Source organism: Salmo trutta, chromosome 25 (assembly GCF_901001165.1).
Source record: "Salmo trutta chromosome 25, fSalTru1.1, whole genome shotgun sequence".
Lineage (NCBI taxonomy): Eukaryota > Metazoa > Chordata > Actinopteri > Salmoniformes > Salmonidae > Salmo > Salmo trutta.
In genome coordinates, this window is record NC_042981.1 from 38,233,358 (window position 1) to 38,257,020 (window position 23,663).

The window sequence follows — 23,663 nt, forward strand, 5'->3', positions numbered from 1 at the left end:
AGAGAGAGAGAGAGCCAGAGCGAGAGAGAGCCAGAGCGAGAGAGAGCCAGAGCGAGAGAGAGCCAGAGCGAGAGAGAGCCAGAGCGAGAGAGAGCCAGAGCGAGAGAGAGCCAGAGCGAGAGAGAGAGCGAGAGCGAGAGCGAGAGCCAGAGCGAGAGAGAGAGCCAGAGCGAGAGAGAGCCAGAGCGAGAGAGCCAGAGCGAGAGAGAGAGCCAGAGCGAGAGAGAGAGCCAGAGCGAGAGCCAGAGCGAGAGCCAGAGCGAGAGAGAGAGCCAGAGCCAGAGAGAGAGCCAGAGCCAGAGCGAGAGCCAGAGCCAGAGCGAGAGAGAGAGCCAGAGCCAGAGCCAGAGAGAGAGCCAGAGCCAGAGCGAGAGCCAGAGCGAGAGAGAGAGCCAGAGCGAGAGCCAGAGCCAGAGAGAGAGCCAGAGCGAGAGAGAGAGCCAGAGCCAGAGAGAGAGCCAGAGCGAGAGAGAGAGCCAGAGCGAGAGAGAGAGCCAGAGCCAGAGCGAGCCAGAGCGAGAGAGAGAGCCAGAGCGAGAGCCAGAGCGAGAGCCAGAGCCAGAGCGAGAGCCAGAGCGAGAGAGAGAGAGCCAGAGCGAGAGAGAGCGCCAGAGCGAGAGCCAGAGCGAGAGAGCGCCAGAGCGAGAGAGAGAGCGCCAGAGCGAGAGAGAGAGCGCCAGAGCGAGAGAGAGAGCGCCAGAGCGAGAGAGAGAGCGCCAGAGCGAGAGAGAGAGCCAGAGCGAGAGAGAGCCAGAGCGCGAGAGAGAGCCAGAGCGCGAGAGAGAGCCAGAGCGCGAGAGAGAGAGAGAGCGCGAGAGCGAGAGCCAGAGCGCGAGAGAGAGCCAGAGCGCGAGAGAGAGAGAGAGCGCGAGAGAGAGAGAGAGCGCGAGAGCGAGAGCCAGAGCGAGAGAGAGAGCCAGAGCGCGAGAGCGAGCCAGAGCGCGAGAGAGAGAGAGAGCGCGAGAGAGAGAGAGAGCGCGAGAGCGAGAGCCAGAGCGAGAGCGAGAGCCAGAGCGAGAGCCAGAGCGAGAGCCAGAGCGAGAGCGAGAGCCAGAGCGAGAGCCAGAGCGAGAGAGCGCGCCAGAGCGAGAGAGAGAGAGCCAGAGCGAGAGAGCGCGCCAGAGAGAGAGAGAGCCAGAGCACGAGAGCGCGCCAGAGAGAGAGAGAGCCAGAGCACGAGAGCGCGCCAGAGAGAGAGAGAGCCAGAGCACGAGAGCGCGCCAGAGAGAGAGAGAGAGAGAGCGCGAGAGAGAGAGAGAGAGGCGCGAGAGAGAGAGAGCGCGAGAGCGCGAGAGAGCGCGCGAGAGAGAGAGAGCGCGCGCGAGAGAGAGCGCGCGCGCGCGAGAGAGAGAGAGCGCGAGAGAGCGCGCGCGCGCGAGAGAGAGAGAGAGCGCGCGCGAGAGAGAGAGAGAGCGCGCGAGAGAGAGAGAGAGCGCGAGAGAGAGAGAGCGCGAGAGAGCGAGAGCGCGAGAGCGCGAGAGCGCGAGAGCGCGAGAGCGCGAGAGCGCGAGAGCGCGAGAGCGCGAGAGCGCGAGAGCGCGAGAGCGCGAGAGCGCGAGAGCGCGAGAGCGCGAGAGCGCGAGAGCGCGAGAGCGCGAGAGAGCGAGAGAGCGAGAGAGCGAGAGCGCGAGAGCGCGAGAGCGCGAGAGAGCGAGAGAGCGAGAGAGCGAGAGAGCGAGAGAGCGAGAGAGCGAGAGAGCGAGAGAGCGAGAGAGCGAGAGAGCGAGAGAGCGAGAGAGAGCGAGAGAGAGAGCGAGAGGAGAGCGAGAGAGCGAGAGAGCGAGAGAGAGCGCGCGCGAGAGAGAGCGAGCGCGAGAGAGAGCGAGCGCGAGAGAGAGCGAGCGCGAGAGAGAGCGAGCGCGAGAGAGAGCGAGCGAGCGCGAGAGAGAGCGAGCGAGCGCGAGAGAGAGCGAGCGAGCGCGAGAGAGAGCGAGCGAGCGCGAGAGAGCGAGCGCGCGGAGAGAGAGAGCGCGCGGAGAGAGAGAGCGCGCGGAGAGAGAGAGCGCGGAGAGAGAGAGCGCGCGGAGAGAGAGAGCGCGCGGAGAGAGAGAGCGCGCGGAGAGAGAGAGCGCGCGGAGAGAGAGCGCGCGGAGAGAGAGCGCGCGGAGAGAGAGCGCGCGCGGAGAGAGAGCGCGCGCGGAGAGAGAGCGCGCGCGGAGAGAGAGCGCGCGCGAGAGAGAGCGCGCGCGAGAGAGAGCGCGCGCGAGAGAGAGCGAGCGCGAGAGAGAGCGAGCGCGAGAGAGAGCGAGCGCGAGAGAGAGCGAGCGCGAGAGAGAGCGAGCGCGAGAGAGAGCGAGCGCGAGAGAGAGCGAGCGCGAGAGGAGAGCGAGAGCGAGAGAGAGCGAGCGCGAGAGAGAGCGAGCGCGAGAGAGAGCGAGCGCGAGAGAGAGCGAGCGCGAGAGAGAGCGAGCGCGAGAGAGAGCGAGCGCGAGAGAGAGCGAGCGCGAGAGAGAGCGAGCGCGAGAGAGAGCGAGCGCGAGAGAGAGCGAGCGCGAGAGAGAGCGAGCGCGAGAGAGCGCGAGCGCGAGAGAGCGCGAGCGCGAGAGAGCGCGAGCGCGAGAGAGCGCGAGAGAGAGAGAGCGCGAGAGAGAGAGAGCGCGAGAGAGAGAGAGCGCGAGAGAGAGAGAGCGCGAGAGAGAGAGAGCGCGGAGAGAGAGAGCGCGAGAGAGAGAGAGCGCGAGAGGAGAGCGAGAGAGAGAGAGCGCGAGAGAGAGAGCGCGAGAGAGAGCGAGAGAGAGAGAGAGCGCGAGAGAGAGAGAGCGCGAGAGAGAGCGAGCGCGAGAGAGAGAGAGCGCGAGAGAGAGCGAGAGCGAGAGAGAGCGAGCGCGAGAGAGAGAGAGCGCGAGAGAGAGCGAGAGAGAGAGCGCGCGAGAGAGAGAGAGAGCGCGAGAGAGAGAGAGAGCGCGCGAGAGAGAGCGCGCGAGAGAGAGCGCGCGAGAGAGAGCGCGCGAGAGAGAGCGCGAGCGCGAGCGAGAGAGAGAGAGAGAGAGAGAGAGAGAGCTAGAGAGCGAGAGCTAGAGAGAGAGAGAGCTAGAGAGCGAGAGCTAGAGCTAGAGCTAGAGAGCGAGAGCTAGAGCTAGAGAGCGAGCTAGAGCTAGAGAGAGAGAGAGAGCTAGAGCGAGAGAGAGAGAGCTAGAGAGCTAGAGATCGAGAGCTAGAGCTAGAGAGAGAGAGAGAGAGCGAGAGAGAGCTAGAGAGAGAGAGCTAGAGAGAGAGAGCTAGAGAGAGAGAGCTAGAGAGAGAGAGAGAGCTAGAGAGAGAGAGAGCTAGAGAGAGAGAGAGAGCTAGAGAGAGAGAGAGAGCTAGAGAGAGAGAGAGAGCTAGAGAGAGAGAGAGAGCTAGAGAGAGAGAGAGAGCTAGAGAGAGAGAGCTAGAGAGAGAGAGCTAGAGAGAGAGCTAGAGAGAGAGAGAGCTAGAGAGAGAGAGAGCTAGAGAGAGAGAGAGCGCGAGAGAGAGAGCTAGAGAGCGAGAGCTAGAGAGCGAGAGCTAGAGAGCGAGAGCTAGAGAGCGCGAGAGAGAGAGAGCTAGAGAGCGAGAGCTAGAGCTAGAGAGAGAGAGAGCTAGAGAGAGAGCTAGAGAGCGAGAGCTAGAGCGAGAGAGAGAGCTAGAGAGCGAGAGCTAGAGAGAGAGAGAGCTAGAGAGAGAGAGAGAGCTAGAGAGAGAGAGAGAGAGCTAGAGAGAGAGAGAGAGCTAGAGAGAGAGAGCTAGAGAGAGAGAGAGAGCTAGAGAGAGAGAGAGAGCTAGAGAGAGAGAGAGAGCTAGAGAGCTAGAGAGAGAGCTAGAGAGAGAGAGAGCTAGAGAGAGAGAGCGAGAGCGAGAGCGAGAGCGAGAGCGAGAGCGAGAGCGAGAGCGAGAGCGAGAGCGAGAGCGAGAGCGAGAGCGAGAGCGAGAGCGAGAGCGAGAGCGAGAGCGAGAGCGAGAGCGAGAGCGAGAGCGCGAGAGAGAGAGCTAGAGCGCGAGAGAGAGAGCTAGAGCGCGCGAGAGAGAGAGCTAGAGAGCGCGAGAGAGAGAGCTAGAGAGCGAGAGAGCTAGAGAGCTAGAGAGAGAGCTAGAGAGCGAGAGAGCTAGAGAGCTAGAGAGAGAGAGAGCTAGAGCGAGAGAGAGCTAGAGCTAGAGCGAGAGAGAGCTAGAGCTAGAGCGAGAGAGAGCTAGAGCGAGAGAGAGAGCGAGAGCTAGAGAGCGAGAGCTAGAGCGAGAGAGAGAGCGTGAGCTAGAGAGCGAGAGCTAGAGAGCGAGAGCTAGAGAGCGTGAGCTAGAGAGCGTGAGCTAGAGAGCGTGAGCTAGAGAGAGTGAGCTAGAGAGAGTGAGCTAGAGAGAGTGAGCTAGAGAGAGTGAGCTAGAGAGAGTGAGCTAGAGAGAGTGAGCTAGAGAGAGTGAGCTAGAGAGAGTGAGCTAGAGAGAGTGAGCTAGAGAGAGTGAGCTAGAGAGAGTGAGCTAGAGAGAGTGAGCTAGAGAGAGTGAGCTAGAGAGAGTGAGCTAGAGAGAGTGAGCTAGAGAGAGTGAGCTAGAGAGAGTGAGCTAGAGAGAGTGAGCTAGAGAGAGTGAGCTAGAGAGAGAGTGAGCTAGAGAGAGAGAGCTAGAGAGAGTGAGCGAGAGAGAGAGTGAGCTAGAGAGAGAGTGAGCTAGAGAGAGTGAGCTAGAGAGAGTGAGCTAGAGAGAGAGTGTGTGTGTGTGTTGCGGAGGAGTGCGAGTATCGACACCCCAAGGCATCTGCCCCCAGAGAATGACTCAGCGGAACACATTATTGCACAGCATCTGTCCAGACAGACTGCCACACACGCGTCCAACTTTTAACGTGTTCACGCGTGAAACTGAAAAACTACAAGCAACTCTTACAGTGACGCAATGAGATCAAGGTGGATGAATCATGTCTAGAACCAGCAGATCATAAAAATCCTACCGCAAGATAAACATGAAGGACAAGCACTGCGTTCGGAGTCCTCTGAGCTCATAGGCATAGATTTAACGAGCGAGTTGAAAGTCCTTGATTTAAAAAAAGGCTTTTAAACCCTAATCCCAAAGACAAAAATGTCTACTGAAGGACATTTTCCCTGCTTTTAGAGAACCCACAATGCTCTAGTCAAGTTAGCTGAATGGGACCTACCGTTGAATTCCCTATGGGTTGCCGTTTCATTTGCCCTCGCTCACCTCTGGCCGTAGGTGGCTGACGCTACATCCCACATGTTCAAACACACGCAGACTGTTTAGGCAGCCAACCCAGCTGCTTTGTGGTGGGTCGCCAGCGGGCACTGCCTGGGCTTTTGTTTTGAAGTGGCACCTGAGATCAGGGCCTCAACTATCCACCCATGACAGAAAACACCCGGCGTAAAGCCCACAAGGCTAGTCTCCTGTTTACTGTAATGCAACCCCACTGTGTGTGTACATTTGTACACCCCCCCCCCCCCCCCACCCAGTGCATTCCTACACTGTCTCTTGTCTCTTTCCGTCTCAGCCAGGGATAGTCAGTGATAACATGACATGGAGGGCTGGGTTCTGCTGTTGTGGATGAATCGGTGGAATGACTTGGGCTCCTGTCTGTGGCAGGCCCTCAGGAAATGGTGGCCCCGTGTTTTATGGGAATCTTGAAAAGGAGGGAGGAGAGGTGACACAATTCACCCATAGAAAGCTCTTTGAAAATCCACACACAGGCAGACACACAGTTCTTTGACAACTCAATGCATACAAAGACACACAGAACAAACGAACTGTAGATCTGCAACAACAAACGTAATACACACACACACCCCTGCTGTGGATGATCTAACAGCATAGAGAGTGGTGGGGTGGTGTTATTCCAGCATTGTCCGCTCCACCAGACAGATCTCTGTTTAATCAACAGATAGTAGCCTAGCTTCTGTTTCCTCAACCCAAACTCTCTCACCACACACACACACACACACGGGCTGGTCAATCACAAGCTTACTTTGCTGGAGGCTTCAGCACGGACAAACTCTATGTCCACATCCCTATCTATTTCCAGCTTAGGACCACACTGTCCATGGAGGCTGAATAAATACTGCTGGACTTGACACCGTTTTCGCAATTTGTCCGTTAAAGGTTTACCCAGAGGACCACCGATTGGAGGAGAGAGGGGTCGTCGTTAGGGGAGAGCTCAGTGAGAGAGAGGACAGAGGAGTAAAATGGGTGTGTGTTATGGCTGTCCTGCTGTTTCTGTGGCTCTCAGTGGTCCTCTACCTGCAGTTCAGGCACGTACACATACATCCACAGTATAGTTACATTAGTGCTTCTGGAAGCCTATTTCCCTCCGTTACCTGGCAGCTTGGCGATAAAGCGTGGCGATAAACTGTCCTCCAGGAGGATGGCTGTGATGGCAAAAAAGCAAGTCTGCAAGGCGAATGACAAATTAGTTCATGCGTGTCCGTATCTACAGTATGCGACTGTGTGCTCCCAGTATGTATAATGTATGGTCTATTCCTCACCGTTTACAACATGTGTATGCAAGCGAGTACTAAGTAGCTGTGTACTCATTATCATGGTGTGATGCCTGTCTATGGAGCCGTGGGCTCATGGTGACAAAGTTTACCCAGAAAAACAGATCTATCCCAGTGGCACACCAGTGCATACAGCAAGCACCATCAGTTAGACCAACAGCTGGGTCTGAATATAAACCAGCCAGATTAAAAACTCTGGGGATTGAATAAAGTGTTTTTCTTATTTTAGCCTGTGGGCCAATAGAGTAGTGATAGGGCGACAGATCTGCAGGCCCAGTGATGGGCAGACTGATAGGCGGCACCAGGGAAGCCATGTGCCGTGGCAAGGGGAAGCTCAGCTCCAGTTCTGTCAGTCTGACCGGGCTCTCCACTGGGTCTCTGTCCTCCAGGAGGACGGCTGTGTCCATGGTGAAGGAGACACGCATCATCTTCTCTGCTCTACTGTCACTGACCGACTGCCTGCCTGACTGACTGTTCAAGACCAGCAAGAGAGGCTCCTCAGATCAACTGTAACAGGTCAGAATCTCTGGGATGCTGCTTTCTGAGAAAAATTATTATTGTCCATTCGACAACATAGCTCTCATCTTCTCAAAAGCTAGCATTTTTACCTGATTGTGAGAAAGGAGGGAGGAAGTGATGGAGAGGCAGAGGGAGACCGAGATAAAACAGCTGGTCAGTATTGCTGGAGGGCCTGGTCAGGTCCAAAGTTAATACAACGTCCAAACGGCAAGAGTCTTCGAGACATGAACTTTGTGTATGGAATAACATTACAAACCTGGGCATGTGAAGGTCGTGGTTATGAGAAGCCAGCTATGTTGTCGAATGGACAAGAAAAGTTCTCTCAGAAAGCAGCATGCCAAAGCGACGGAGGGCAGGCAGCAACACAGATTTAAAGAGCAAAAAAGAGATTTCTACCAATTCGCACCAACTGTCAGGGATGAATATTTCACCCAGGCAACTGACTAAGATTGTGGGTAGGGAAGGGAACCTGGGTGAGGTGTCTAGGTTCAGTTCAGTGCCTCTAGCCCACATTAGAATACCAAGCAGCACAGACTCAAAAGTTGCATAGACCTCCTGACTGGGAAATACTAACACAGAATCTCACTGACAATGATGATGAGCTGTTGAAAATGTCTTACATTTACATTCTTCTTAATGGTCAAGGTTAGCAAGCCCTCCAGGATTTCACAGGGATTTTTGTGGGCAAAGATCCTTGATTTTGCTGCAGCAAATTCTGACATTTGCAATGATTTTGTCCAATTTGTGATGAAAATACTCTGACGAGGGAAAAAAAGTTTGTTGACGTGTGGCTTGATTGAACCATATGAGGTAAAAGTGCAGTGATTGGTTGAAATTGCGAGCCCTCTTTTTGTACTGCAGTTGTGGGTCAATTTTGACGCTAAAATATTGCAATGATTTGACTGTTTTTAATGCAGTGATTGGTCAAATTTGCAAGCCCTTACATAATATGCGGGGAATTGTTGATTTTGCAACTAAAAAAAATTGGGGCACATAATCCTGGAGGGACTGGGTTAGGTTCTATGCCTAAGGGTACCTTCTGTTCTATGCAGAGCCTGAAACAAAAGCTAAATATTATAGCTAGCATTGGAACCAACTTTAGCACTAATGCTAACAAGCCCAGAAACACATGCTTTCACTATTCCTATTGGAACTGACAAGGTCTTTGCTACACAGAAGGGCCAGAAAATGTAAACTCCCACAGCTTTGCTAAAGCAAAAGAGTCTTAATCCACAGCATTAATTCTCAGGAAGACTGGAAGGTCACCAAGTTCTCCTCATGTAATCAATCAACCTCTGTTCTTCTTCTGACTGAGGGTACATTCAGAAATGGCCAGTCTAGATGAATGACGACAAGGGGTGAACCACAACATGAAAGAACATGATAGTGGAATGTCAAGGACGGTTTCAAATCTAAATGTGAGCGATGACTTCAGAACATCTCTTAATTCACAATAGTCCCTTACGTCAATGACCAGAGCAGTACAACTACCGTCATTTCCGGACTATTAAGCACACCTGAATATAAGCCGCACCCACTGAATTTTTAAAAAAGTATTATTTTGAACATAAGCCGCACATGTCTATAAGCCGCAGGTGCCTACCGGTACCTACCGGTACATTGAAACAAATGAACTTTACACAGGCTTTAACGAAACACTGCTTGTAACAAAAAATTAAAAATTAGCAGTAAGCTTTAGTTGTCTTTTTGCACTGAGTCAATTCCTCACGCTGCTGTTTCCAACGTCTTATCATCGACTCATTAAGACCAAGCTCCCGTGCAGCAGCTCTATTTCCTTTTCCAACAGCCAGATCAATCGCCTTCAACTTGAAAGCTGCATCATATGCATTTCTCCGTGTCTTTGCCATGATGAGGGTGACAAAATGACTACCGTAATCAGAATGATGGGAAGTTTGAGAGCGCTCGATCTAAACAGTAAACAAAAAAGTTGTTTGACCTTAACCCGTTCGGCAATTTCATTGGTCTAATGAAAGCTTCATGCCGCCAAAAAACTGAGCACGTCACAGAATGTGTTTTTTTGGAGAAAAAAAAATTGAAAGCAGGAAAAATCCATATATTAGCCGCGTCATTGTTTAAGCCGCGAGGTTCAAAGCCTGGGAAAAAAGTTGCGGCTTATAGTCCGGAATTTACGGTACTTAGATTTTTTCGACAGCATTCTTGACACTTCTGTCTCATGAAATTAACAAGACTACTTGAAAGGTCGTACTGACAATAAATCCAGAGTTACTGAATACGACACAACCCTGTAGCCCTAATATTACCTACAGGTATCTAACGTAGCTGTCAAATGTCTGACAGCTGAGCAGAGCTGACAGGGGTGTAATAAACCTGGGTACTGATGTCTTCACCATTTCGTTTTCTGAGGCCCGAGGTTAACCAGTAGTAGAGGTTTATCAGTGAGGATCACAGACTAAAGCCTTCAGGAGAGACTAATCTCTCACGTCACCAGGACTCAGATTTACAGCTGGCCTCCAACACCACTTAAATCAGGTAGCCTATCAGTTAGAGCACTTGGCCAGTGACCGAAAGGTTGGGGATTCAAATACCCGAGCCGACTAGGTGAAAAATCTATCGATGTGCCCTTGAGCAAGGCACTTAACCATCATTTACTCCAGGGGCGCCGTACTACTATGGCCAACACTGCAAAACATTTCTCTGCACCTTGTATGTGACAAAACATTTTTTTTATGTTATCGAAAACTTCCTGTTATGCACTGACTATTACTGTACTGAACGTCTATGCAGTTACTACGCTTCTCAAAGGGGCAATGGCTTGTACTGGCCCCTTAGGGGAATAGTTAGCTAAGTCACAATCACAAGCTGCATTTACACGCAAGCAAAACCATCAAATTTACATTAAATTCTAATCTCCAACGTTCCACCTACGTTTACACGCTAGCAAAGCCATCAAATTTACATACAATTTGAATCTCTAACTTCCCTTTGTCAACAAAACGAATGTCAGAAACAAGATGAATCTATAGTGTGTTTCTGTACTGAATTCTGTTGTCCAAGTAACAATTAAGATTGTCAGTGTTAAGAGGTCCATAAAGCCTCTTATTGAAAAGTGCTTAAACGCTTAATGTGGTTTTAAAGAATTTAAGCCCCTTATTTTTGAGAGGAATCAGCCAACACCATGAATTCTACCCGTTATGAAAATCCTTCCATTGAGGGTGATACCACAGCATATTATGCATGTTGCCTAGTAACCAACTGGTAAAAGAGTCAAAATGCCTACCAGAGCCATCCACACATACTGTATACACACACAAAACACACATCTGCAATGTTGTTTAGTGACACAAAGGCACTATTTCAGGATACCGGGAAGAGAGGAAGGAGATGAAGTGAGTGCTTGGAACTCCATTAGAACATAGTGTAGTGGGGAAGAGCGCAACACTGTCACCCTTTTGCCCCCGTACACTCACAAGTACTCACACAAAGGGTGTCCCCTGCTACACCTGTTCCTCGAAGGTCTGGGGTAGACAGCTGTACCCCCCTTGAACAGAGGTAGCAGTGTTCCCAAAAAAGCCCCAGCTCAGCAAAGAGAGAGAAAAGCGTTCCATACGCTCTCAGCAGGACCCTGTCATACAGCCCAAAGACAAGGCGCTGGAAACACCCCACACTGTCACAGCCAGCCAGAGTGAGCATGCTGATGAGCTACGTGCACACACACACACACACACACACTTGCAACCCACCCAAAACAAGCACACACTAATGAAGCCAGTCTGCCAGTGGCCATCTTCCAGTACATATGGATTCCTCAGTGTAAACCCTACCTTATTAAGCATTGACAGAGGGAGTCAGCGTTGCTGTTCTCTTCTCCATACCGTGTGTTTGGAGAACATATGGAGTTTGAAGGCAGGGCCATAAATCTTCAAAACAGAGGCCATCCTCTCCCCTCATTTGACCGAAAAACACACCGACCCTAAACCCCGTCATACCCTGGCCCACACACACACCCCACCACGGCCCGAGCAGGTACATAGACTAGCTTATTGAGTTTGTGATGACTGTCACAGGTGGCTCTGAACTCTGACCTTTCATCAGATGGGAGCGGTGTGGTGTTGTGACTGCAAATGAGCATTAACCGTTCTGACTCACCCAGACCCGAGGTGTAGATGGCCTTGACTGACTTCTTCATCTTGTACAGCACGCTGCGGTCCACATCCAGCGCCTGAAGGGAGGGAAGAGGGAAGGAGAGAATGAGGGAAGGAGAGAAAGAGGGAGGAAGTCCAGTTATGGTCAGTTCAAGGACACAATGAAAGCCATATGGCACACATTCTGTAGCATTCATGTTGCCTTGCCTACTAACATGTCTGAATCGTTCCCAAGGGTAATATTGGATGAGATAATGTTGTTTGAGGCACGTTGTCAGCTCTGGGCAACTTCTGTTTCCTAACGTTCTCTAGAGGATAGAGGTTTTTTTTCTTCTCATCTTTGGCATTGATAGCGTTTATCTTGCCACAAGCCATTGTGGACACAGGTGTGTCAGTGTGTGCCTATTATCTGTATGTGTATGTTTGTAGGTAGCAGGTGTGTTTTAAAGTGTATATGTGCGTGACTTTGGGTAGCAGGTGTGTGATTTGCATCTGTGTGTGTGTGTGTAAGGAGGAAGGGAACAGCCTCCTGACTGCAGGTGATTCATTATTCAGGATGATGCTATAAATAGGCCCAACTGAATCCCAGTGTGGCGTAAGAGAGGGGAGAGAGAGAAGTTCAGTCCATACAGACCAGATAGGTGGAGCCACTCCGTTATGGAGGTAGGTCAGGCTGATGCGGTCTCACACTACTAAGAAGCCGTTCCTGTAAGATGCACGCAAACGCACTTACAGTACACACATAGTCTGACCCCAGCTGAGACGGTGCACCACTGTACCAACCAACGATTGGATGGTCTCCGGGGGATTTGGGAAATTAGTTTTGTGCTTCACCAAGATGGTCCAGCCGGCGCCACTCTGCCCTTGTTCCCAATATCACTGTATTCAACAGATCCCATCCCCCTCAGTCTGAATCTACTTTAGTGAAAGGCACAGCGGCTCCATTCAGTTGCCACAGATAAACATGCACAGTATTCCCCTTGCTACCATGCTAGCCATGAGAGAGAGAGAATAGTTAGGCCTAAATCAGCGTTATATATATTTTTTTTAAATCCCCGAGAAGTGCTCTGTTTTTGTTGGTATTGAATTTCACGGAGTGGGGCGAGAGCTGAACAATGTGCTTAGTCACATTTATCAGTGGTTGCCTCTTGCTGACACAGGGAAGGCCACCTACATACAATTTGAAGGAGACAAGGTGGGCGTAGGGATATCTAAAGACTTCTTAATAAAAAGAGAGGAATTGAGATTTAGAAGACAGTTGAGCACCCACGCTTATTGAGCACGACCATAGACTAGCGGTCAAATATAGGCTACAACTTGTTGATTCCTACAATTTAGGGGGGGGGGTTCCATTTTAGAAAGTGGAAAATAAGATGAAAACATGTCAGTGAGTGGAATTCTGAAAACAGGACTGCCGCTGACCTTAACCTCTGAGATTGGAAAATAGGAAGCATTGCCCCGGGTTACGATGCCACTGGGCTTATTACGTGAACATTATTGACTTTCAATCCACATCCCACTTGCAGACATTTCCTACAAACCCGTTCTATCAGGAGAGAAGAAAGCCATCTCTCATAAGAGCTCAGTCATTTTGATCCTGGCGATTAACTCCCGTCTCCTCCGAAAGAGAGAAAAACACAACACAAAAAGCTAAAAACACCATCTCATTAGCTGAACAGAATTACTCATCACAAGCGCTGACGCTAACGAGATCTCCACCTGGGTTCTCCTACTTAAACCTTAGCTTCCTGCCCACCACTAGCTGAGCGTCACAACACAAGCCCTCTAAGATTCTCCTAAGACAGTCTACAAGCATTTATCACAACATTCAATGCATGTGCTCCAGCTGACTGATTTAGCCAGTGGCCAGCAATTCTTTGCAGCAACTATAACCAACTGATGTCAGACAAACCTCCAAATGTCATAGACACAGATGGGAGTTATCCTAACCACCCTTCCTAAGATGTATGCTGCCTTGTTGTAATTTGGTGCCAAGAGTTTCCCATTCACCATTTTTCTGAACAAATATGAGTCATGAGCCAGTCTAGCGTAAAATATATGACTCAGTTAAACACAAAACCTTATTAGCTCCACAGAGACCATCTGGATTCATAGACCGAAACAAAGTCCGGACCCTACACATACTGAAACTCTGGATTTCAACCACACTGGAGGTATTGTTCAAAGCTATGAAACAAAGTGATAAATCAATTCTTTTCTGGATCTAATGTTCAACAACAGGATCCCCCTTTTAAAGAGTAACATGAGATGCAGGGTTGCAAAATGTTTTTGCGCCATCCAATATCACCTTGGGCTCAAACACTTTGCGCTCTCCTTCCAGCCATAGAAATCTGCTTCCTTCAGTAGATATTTTACCTAACCTTGAGAGCCTACTTCGTGATAATGCCCTAAAAGCATTTCTGCTGACCTCATACCTCCAAGTATACAGCAACATTGGGAGTTGGATCTTCATTGATTTCCAGTTCCCCTTTCCTTGAGAATGATACCGCCAAGAAGTGACGGAGTTAGTTAAATGCCCCCTCCAGAGGAAGTTACCGCCACAATTTTGACCTAATTCCTGTTCTAGTGCGGAAATGCTTGTTTAGTTCCACCCTCCGAACACCGAGGTATGGCACATATAAATATAGATTAATTGGGTGTGCACATCTCCACCTTCCTATGTTTGCACAGCCCATACAGTCTATGGCACAGGACACAATCCGCGACTTGTAAACAAACCAAACAGCCAGGGTCAAGGGTAGCTTTGCCAATCGCTAAAGAGCACAGCACAGTGAACAGTAGCTACGACAAGGTTACGGACCATCCACTCTCCTCCTCCCACTTCTGCAACGGAATTGAATGACCAAAGATGAATTAGTTTAGCAGTAATACTGGAGTTTTACCGGCAAAGCTAGAGGCTAACTAACCTACTCACTGGACCAATAAAGCCAACTAGCTAGCCAGGTAGCTAGCTACCGGTAACAATTAGATACTGTGGACAATTGGTTCCAAAGTTGTTTCAAGCATAAAAGAGTACATGTAATTTTCTACCATTCAGCTGTTTTTCTGATAATTAGGTTATCTGAAGACTAAAGGTTAGGTAGTAAGTAGCTAGCTCGAAATGTAGTTAGCTAGCTAAACAACAGCTGGAAGAACTTAGCTGTCATGTTTACAAGTATCCCCAATAGCTATTATACGACCAATATAACAGTTGGCCCTAAAGCTTTTTGTAGGGAGCCAAGGAAAGCAACTATTGTCTGTGTCAGTGATCGGCACTAGCTAGAATGTAAACCAATACCTTTATGACAATATAGCTAGCTACTAATACAACTTCTTTAACATTTTTGATGAGCTTGTTAGACCATGGTTTTCACTTAGTCAAATCATACTCTGTACCAAATGCATTGCCTATCAATAAACATCTTACAATGTGTACATATGATGCAGTCTCGATTGCACTCCACACTGCCCTTTCCCACCTGGACAAAAGGAACACCTGTGTGAGAATGCTATTCATCGACTACAGCTCAGCGTTCAACACCATAGTACCCTCAAAGCTCATCACTAAGCTAAGGACTCTGGGACTAGACACCTCCCTCTGCAACTGGATCCTGGACTTCGACGGGCCGCCCTCGGGTGGTACGAGTAGGTAACACATCCGCCACGCTGATCCTCAACACAGGGGCCCCTCAGGGGTGCGTGCTCAGTCCTCTCTTGTATCCCGTTCACTCATGACTGCACGGCCAGGCACGACTCCAACACCATCCTTAAATTTGACGATGACACAACAGTGGTAGGCCTGATCACCAACAACGAGACAGCCTATAGGGAGGAGGTCAGAGACCTGGCCGTTTGGTGCCAGGACAACAACCTCTCCCTCAACGTGATCAAGACAAAGGAGATGATTGTGGACTACAGGAAAAAGAGGACCAAGCATGTCCCCATTCTCATCGACGGGGCTGCAGTGGAGCAGGTCGAGAGCTTCAAGTTCCTTGGTGTCCACATCACCAACAAACTAACATGCTCCAAGCACACCATGACAATCGTGAAGCGGGCACGATAAAACGTATTCCCCCTCAGGAAACTAAAAAGATTTGGCATGGGTCCTCAGATCCTCAAAAGGTTCTACAGCTGCAACATCGAGAGCCTCCTGACTAGTTGCATCACTGCCTGGTACGGCAGCTGCTCGGCCTCCGACCGCAAGGCACTACAGAGGGTAGTGCGAACGGCCCAGTACATCACTGGGGCCAAGCTTCCTGCCATCCAGGACCTTTATACCAGGCGGTGTCAGAGGAAGGCCCTAAAAATTGTCAAAGACTCTAGCCACCCTAGTCATAGACTGTTCTCTCTGCTACCACACGGCAAGCGGTACCAGTGCACCAAATCTAGGTCCAAGAGGGTTCTAAACAGCTTCTACCCCCAAGCCATAAGACTCCTGAACATCTAGTCAAATGGCTACCCAGACTACTCGCATTGCCCCCCTCCCCACCACTTTCACTCTGTCAGTTATGCATAGTAAATTTAATTAACTCTACCTACATGTACATACTACCTCAACTAACCGGTGCCCCCGCACATTGACTCTATATACAGGGCGGTACATTGTTATTTTTTACTGCTGCTCTTTAATTACTTGTTACTTTTATCTCTTATTCTTATCCAGATTTTTTGAAACTGCACTGTCTGCTAGGGGCTCAGAAGTAAGCATTTCACTGTTGTATTCGGCGCATGTGACTAATAAAATTTGATATCATGTAATTCTAGTGTATGTTCCTTGTTATTTACTTCATCCTGATATTACACTGTTGATGTGTACGGAGTACAAAGGTACTAGTTAGCTTGTATTCTCCGAACAATAACACCAGTGTTCCTGTAACAGAATGTGGGTACTGAAATTATAGTCAACAGATGAGGAAGTGGTAGCTTGTTAGAGCACAGACATGTTTCTAACTTCAGTGGTGCTCATGAGGACCCATCAGGGGCGCAACTTTCACTGGGGACGGGGGGGACATGACCCCCCACATTCTAACATTTTATTTTTGACCCCCCCCCTCGCAATTTTATCATTGCACTGTGATACCAAAAAGATGCATCGGTGTACTTTAGGACCATGCGGACGCTTCAAAGTTGTCGGCTTGGCTGTTTGTCGGTTTCAGCCACTGTGCGAACACCACAGAGTGTACGGACAGTCCGTGTGAAGGCAAAGCTTCTGACCAGCACGGTGCTGCTGTCTCTGTGTTGCACTTTTTCTCAGAGTTGTTAAAGCAAGCAAAGCAGAAACTGGCTACTCTTTATTTGACTGATGTAGCTGGCAAGGTAACTGATGTTTGACTTACCAAAATTCAATGATCTATTCCCAGTGCTGAGCTAGTAGTGTAACTGGCATGTAATGTTAGCTAATGTTTCATCCCCTCTCGACTTAAGTTCTGTCTGAAGAGAATGAACTAGCTCCGTAGCTAATTTGGCATGGGTCCTCAGATCCTCAAAAGGTTTTACAGCTGCACTATCAAGAGCATCCTTACGGGTTACATCATTGCCTGGTATGGCAACTGCTCGGCCTCCGACCGCAAGGGACTAGAGGGTAGTGCGTATGGCCCAGTACATCACCGGGGCCAAGCTTCCTGCCATCCAGGACCTCTATACCAGGCGGTGTCAAAATTGTCAAAGACTCCAGCCACCCTAGTCATAGACTGTTCTCTCTGCTAACGCACGGCAAGCGGTACCAGAGCACCAAGTCTAGGTCCAAAAGGCTTCTAAACAGCTTCTACCCCAAAGCCATAAGAATCCTGAACAGCTAATCAAATGGCTACCCAGACTATTTGCATTGCCCCCCCCCCCCTTACACCACTTTAATAACTCTACCTACATGTACATATTACCTCAATTACCTCGACACCGGTGCCCCCACACATTGACTCTGTACTGGCACCCCCTGTATGTAGCCCTGTTATTGTTATTTACTGCTGCGCTTTAATTATTTGTTATCTCTTACTTTTTTTTGCATATTTTCTTATACAACAATGCAGTTCTAAGGGCTTGTAAGCAAGCATTTCGCTGTTGTATTCGGCACATTTGACAAATAAAATGTTATTTATTTGATTCCCTACTTTTCACACCTACACGGTATAAAACAGCTCTACAGACTTCACTGTCATGGTACACAACATTGATGATGAATGTATACAGATTTGTTTAAATGCCCAGTCATGTTCATATAATCTCAGACAAATTACTGCAGTTTAAAACCATCTATAGAACATCCTATAATGCCAGTGAAACTGAATATCATGCACTCCGAAATGCAATTCCTCTGCTGGAAGTGTAAAACACAAAAGGGGACATACAGTATTTGCATGATGTGTTGTGATCATGAAGGCTGGCTGAATTCTGGCAAAGAACATGTTAATTTATCTCAGCATGTCTACAGATTCTCCCTTCTCCCCGTTTTTGTTTGCTTGGAAATGTTGATATTGGCAACTTTTCAAAAGAAACTGTAACTTAGAATTTACAGTGGCTAAGAAATGCATGGCTATTAATTGGAAGGTTGGTTATCCTCTCACAATGTCACAAAGGATGGCAAAAATGTCAAGTTATGCATCACTAGATGTTATTTATTACAATATTAAGGGTGTACTGTGCAACTTTCACAAGGTCTTGGTGCCTTATATGGAATAGCCTTCTGTATTACAAAAGGGGTCTGTATTGAAAACCAGATTTTTTTTGGTGTCGAGCAATCGCAAATAGATGTTTTTTTCCCCCCTCCATGGCACACGAGACACCGGTGTGATTTGCGCTGTCTCAGAGGACTAATCCATTGAGGAGGGCACGCGGTTGCCCCGGTCCAAGAATAAGGGGATTGTGGCTCAGATGCACAAGGCACGTCTCTCTCCAGACTGCGCTCTCTCTCCCACCATTGTGGGTATTCATTGTGTGCATTGTTTGTTATGTCTATCAAGTCCCCATTACATACATCCCTAAATCGTAGCCTACATTTACCATTTATTCCCATTTCTAATCTGCAATGTTTGTTTCGTTACAGTCATTTCTGTTAATGCATACAATATATTATTATTACTACTCCAGTCATTTAGCATTTGTTCTCATTGTCAGAGTGGACATGTGTTTTGCAGGATGCTACATTTGTGAGAAACAAGTTTGTTTATTTCATTTATGAGTTTTATCAATTTATTAATCGTCTCGTGTTTGAAACGCTCCTATCAATGTTGAGTAAAGACGCACACCTGATTACACATATAGAAGGACTAGTCTACTTGGCCAGCACGCAAATGTAGGCCTCTGAAATGTGCCAATTTGGGGACGTCTGATGGTATTTCTGATTGTCGTTAACTCACCACCACAAATGAGCTGTGGAGCTTACCAAAGTATTTTTCCTTCACCTCAAAACAGCAAGTTAACAAAGTCTGTTTTTAGAATCAATTGAGAATGACAATAGTTCCTCAAAGTATTTGAACAATATTTCCAACTCACTTTCGATAACCACTCAGCAGGAAAGGGGAAAAATGTGATGCTCTGATCCAGTGGAAACGTCATAAAAAGACCTGATGACTTCTAATCCCTTGCACAAATAGCCCACAGCGGTGTCTGTACCGACACAGTTGATCAAATGTTTCAAGAGTGTTGTAGACAGGCCATGCGTAGCCAATGTAATTTACAGATTTTTTAAATAAATAAAAATAAAAAATTAAAAAAAATTAGGATATTTTCTACCTGCAGGCTGCAATGTTTTTATGTGTTGGCTTAATGTAGATTATTACTACATAGTTGGCAATGGCAATAAAAGTTATTTAGATTTGTATACATTTTAATTTAGATAGAAACAATTTAGGTAGAAACCAGACAATGATTTTGAGATACAAAGACTATTATAAATGAAATGACTGTTCCACAAAAATGTGCATATGAAAATCATAACTGGCAAGCAGATTGGTAGAAATGGTAAGATAAATTAGCATTCCAAATGGAAAAGGTTGCCCACCGCTGGTGTGTTCTATTACCGGCAACTTCAGGAGCATAACGGCAGAATCTGCGAAGGCCAGCAACAGCGTCAGGAGGGTCGGGAACAGGTTCTTGATCTCTGGCTCCCTCGAGTCATTTGTGTGTCATCATTATTTAATCAAACAGCGTGCTTAAAGCATCAGACAAGTTCAATACATAGTTGATTTTATATTAAAAAACACAGTGTCTCTATACACGTCTTAACATTTTAAGTGAACTCTACTTCACCTACTCTACTTCACCTAGGTGGCTTAGGGATTTTAGCAGGGTTGGACAATCATGGATGGTGACCTGATTAGCATTTTTGGGGGAAGAGAGAATCCTCTCTTTTCTGGGCATGTGTGAGTTATGTTATTTACAGTGATATAGGCCTACCTTCACAATAAGCTACTCAAATGAATGTGCGTTTTTCGGGACATTGTTGTGGACTGTTGACTTCTAAACACAAAAAAGGTGGAGTTCATGAATAGTCACAATTGTTTGTCTTTCATGGATCAATGGATAGCCTAAATTCTATGAGCTTGACAATGACTTTCAATGACCTATTCATGCTTTCTTCATGGAGAGGAAGGTGTCTGGCCATGGTTTCACTTCTGTGGCCATGCAGAGCAGATGGGCGCTGGGATGGGTAGCCTTAGAGAAAAATGGCATATAAGGGGAAAGGGGATACCTAGTCAATTTCACAACCGAATGCATTTAACCCAACCCCTCTGAACCAGAGAGGTGCAGGGGCTGACTTAATCAACGTACACGTCATCGGCGACCAGGGAGCAGTTGTTGCTAGGGGTTAACTGCCTTGCTCAAGGGCAGAACTGCAGATTTTTCCACCTTGCCTGTTCGGGGATTCGAACCAGCAACATTTGGTGCCTTTTCGATAGGATAGAATGTTACTCTGCTAAACACAGAAGTGCAACACTGAGGGATGAACTAAACTGAACAAAAATATAAATGCAACAATTTAAGATTTTCCTGAGTTACAGTTCATACAAGGAAATCAATCAATTGAAATAAATAAATTAGGCCCTAATCTAGGGATTTCACATGACTGGGAAAACAGATATGCATCCGTTGGTCACAAATACCATAAAAAAAAGGGCATGGATCAGAAAACCAGTCAGTTTCTGGTGTGACCACCATTTGCCTCATGCAGCGCGGCACATCTCATTTTGCATAGAGTTGATCAGGTTGTTGACTGAGTAACCGGCTACAATCTAGCACCTTAGAGGCTGCTGCCCTATATATGGAATCACAGGTCACTTTAATAATGTTTACATACTGCTTTACTCATTTCATATGTATATACTGCATTCTATTCTACTGTATTTTAGTCAACGCCACTCCGACATTGCTCGTCCTAATATTTATATATTTCTTAATTCCATTCTTTTACTTTTAGATGTGTGTGTTAGATATTACTGCACTGTTGGAGCTAGGAACACGCATTTCGCTACACCCGCAATAATTTCTGCTAAATACAGTACCGGTCAAGTTTGGACACACTCATTCAAGGGTTTTTCTTTATATTTACTATTTTCTACATTATAGAATAATAGTGAAGACATCAAAACTATGAAATAAAACATATGGAAGCATGTATTAACCAACAAAAAAAAAAAAAAAGTGTTAAACAAATTTTAAAAAATGATATTTTAGATTCTTCAAAGTAGCCACCCTTTGCCTTGATGACAGCTTTGCACACTCTTAGCATTCTCTCAACCAGCTTCACCTGGAACGCTTTTCCAACAGTCTTCAAGGAGTTCCCACATATGCTTAGCACTTGTTGGCTGCTTTTCCTTCACTCTGCAGTCCAACTCATCCCAAACCATCTCAATTGGGTTGAGGTCAAGTCAATGTGGATGCCAGGTCATCTGATGCAGCACTCCATCATTCTCCTTCTTGGTCAAATAGCCCTTACACAGCCTGGAGGTGTGTTGGGTCATTGTCCTATTGAAAAACAAAATGATAGTCCCACTAAGCACAAACCAGATGGGATGGCGTATTGCTGCAGAATGCTGTGGTAGCCATGCTGGTTAAGTGTGCCTTGAATTCTAAATAAATTAGACAGTGTCACCAGCAAAGCACCCCCACACCACCTCCTCCTTGCTTCACGGTGGGAACCACACGTGGAGATCATCCGTTCACCTATTCTGCGTCTCACAAAGACACGGCGGTTGGAACCAAAAATCTCAAATTTGGACTCATCAGACCAAAGGACAGATTTCTACCGGTCTAATGTCCATTGCTCGTGTTTCTTGGCCGAAGCAAGTCTCTTCTTATTATTGGTGTCCTTTAGTAGTGGTTTCTTTGCAGCAATTCAACCATGAAGGCCTGATTCGCACAGTCTCCTCTGAACAGTTGATGTTGAGATGTATCTGTTACTTGAACTCCGTGAAGCATTTATTTGGGCTGCAATTTCTGAGGCTGGTAACTCTAATGAACTTATCCTCTGCAGCAGAGGTAACTCTGGGTCTTCCTTTCCTGTGGCCGTCCTCATGAGAGCCAGTTTCATCATAGCGTTTGATGGTCTTTGCGACTGCACTTGAAGGAAGTTCTTGACATTTTCTGCACTGACTGACCTTCATGTCTTAAGGTAATAATGGACTGTCATTCTCTTATTTGAGCTGTTCTTCCCATTATATGGACTTGGTCATTTACCAAATAGGGTCATCTTCTGTATACCACCCATACCTTGTCACAACAACTGATCATCTCAAACGCATTAAGAAGGAAAGAAATTCCACACATTAACTTTTAAACAAGGCACACCTGTCAATTGAAATGCATTCCAGGTGATTACCTCATGAAACTGGTTGAGAGAATGCCAAGAGTGTGCAAAGCTGTCATCAAGGCAAAGGGTGGCTACTTTGAAGAATCTCATATATAAAATCTATTTAGATTTGTTTAACACTTTGTTTACTACATGATTCCATGTGTGTTACTTCATTGTTGATGTCTTCACTATTATTCTACAACGTAGAAAGAAAAACAAAATACTTTAAACCTTGGACGAGTAGCTGTATCCAAACTTTTGACTGGTACTCTATATGTATGTAACCAATACATTTAGATTTGATGAACAGAGCAAAGTGAAAACCTGCTCCAGAACGCTCAGGACCTCAGAAGATGAACCTTAGCCCCAGTCTAACAGGACAATAACCCTAAGCAAACTGCCAAGACAACGCAGGCCCTTCTCCCCGGATCGCTCAGTTTGCCTTAGTGGCCAGCTTTAGGAAGAGTATTGATGGTTCCAAACTTTTTCCATTTAAGAATGGAGGCCAATGTGTTCTTGGGGACCTTCAATGCTGCAAAAATGTTTTGGTACCCTTCCCCAGATCTGTGCCGAGACAAATTCCTGTGTCGGAGCTCTACGGACAATTCCTTCGACCTCATGGCTTGGTTTTTGCTCGGACATGCACTGTCAACTGTGGGACCTTATATAGACAGATGTGTGCCTTTCCAAGTCATGTCCAACCAACTGAATTTGCCACAGGTGGACTCCAATTAAGTTGTAGAAACATCTCAAGAATGATCAATGGAAACAGGATGCACACCTGAGCTCAATTCCGAGTTTCATAGCAAAGGGTCTCTATACGTGCGTAAGGTTTAATTTTTCTTTGCAAACATTTCTAAAAACTATTTTTTTTATTTTGTCATTATGGCGTATTGTGTGTAGACTGATGAGAAACTTTTTTAATTTTTTTTTATCTAATCCATTTTCGAATAAGGACTTGCAGTGCAACAAGCGTCCAAAATAGAAGCAAGTTCTATTTTAGCGCCTAGCAACGCAGACTTGCGCAAGCAGTTCAGATGAAACCATTGAATAACATGCATGTGTAAATGTATTTTGCAACACCAGCAGGGTGGTCAGCATGTAACACACATTGCCCATCAACCAACATCATGCCTCAGCAGACACTTTCAATCTGGAGAGAGTGCTCTGTCAGGAACACTGGGCGAGTGCACGGGGACAGACGGACTCATAAACCAAGCCCGGCTGAACATGACAGCACAGCCCTCAATCATTCTCCCACACTCACTCTCCCTCGCTCAGAAGCATTCATCCTCACTGAGGCATTCGCCGTTCCAAGCACTGAAAAAAAAAAAAACAGTTCACCATGAACTAGGCCGTTCTTTTGTATGTCTTGCTGTTTGAAGCAGCCGTTTTTAAAATTAGAGGCTTTTAACTTAAAGAGTAGGGAACACGAGGGGGTTTCCACAACTGGCCACTGTACCAGAGCATGATAGAAGGCCCAGCATTGTCCTTACACCCCACGCAGATAATATCAGAATCTTCTCCAAGATAAAACACTAAAACGAAACTCAGCACATTTCGCAGATGATAAAGTATTTTTTGGGGGGGGGGGGTGAAGATTTCAGTTCCTCTGCTGGTATTGACGATGACCTTGCTTGAGTTGAGTAAATAGAGTGATATAATGAGAGTCTTAATTCATGACATCAGGCACCATCTGGCTCTTTCCAATCTGGAGACTAACACCATCGAGCCTGTAGGGTCGTCACCGGGGCGATTGAGTGCCATTAATACTTCCCAGGA

General features: G+C 47.4%; 1 protein-coding gene across 9 annotated transcripts in view; it reads right to left on the bottom strand.

Annotated features, from left to right (window-relative positions):
• asap2a (ArfGAP with SH3 domain, ankyrin repeat and PH domain 2a) overlaps positions 1-23,663 on the bottom strand; it is a 99,951-nt gene that overhangs the window by 58,845 nt on the left and 17,443 nt on the right. For all 9 annotated transcript variants that reach the window (XM_029713917.1, XM_029713920.1, XM_029713919.1 and 6 more), the window contains exon 2: positions 11,100-11,172. In XM_029713917.1, the coding sequence (XP_029569777.1) occupies positions 11,100-11,172 (73 nt within the window). The remainder of the gene's footprint in view (positions 1-11,099; positions 11,173-23,663) is intronic.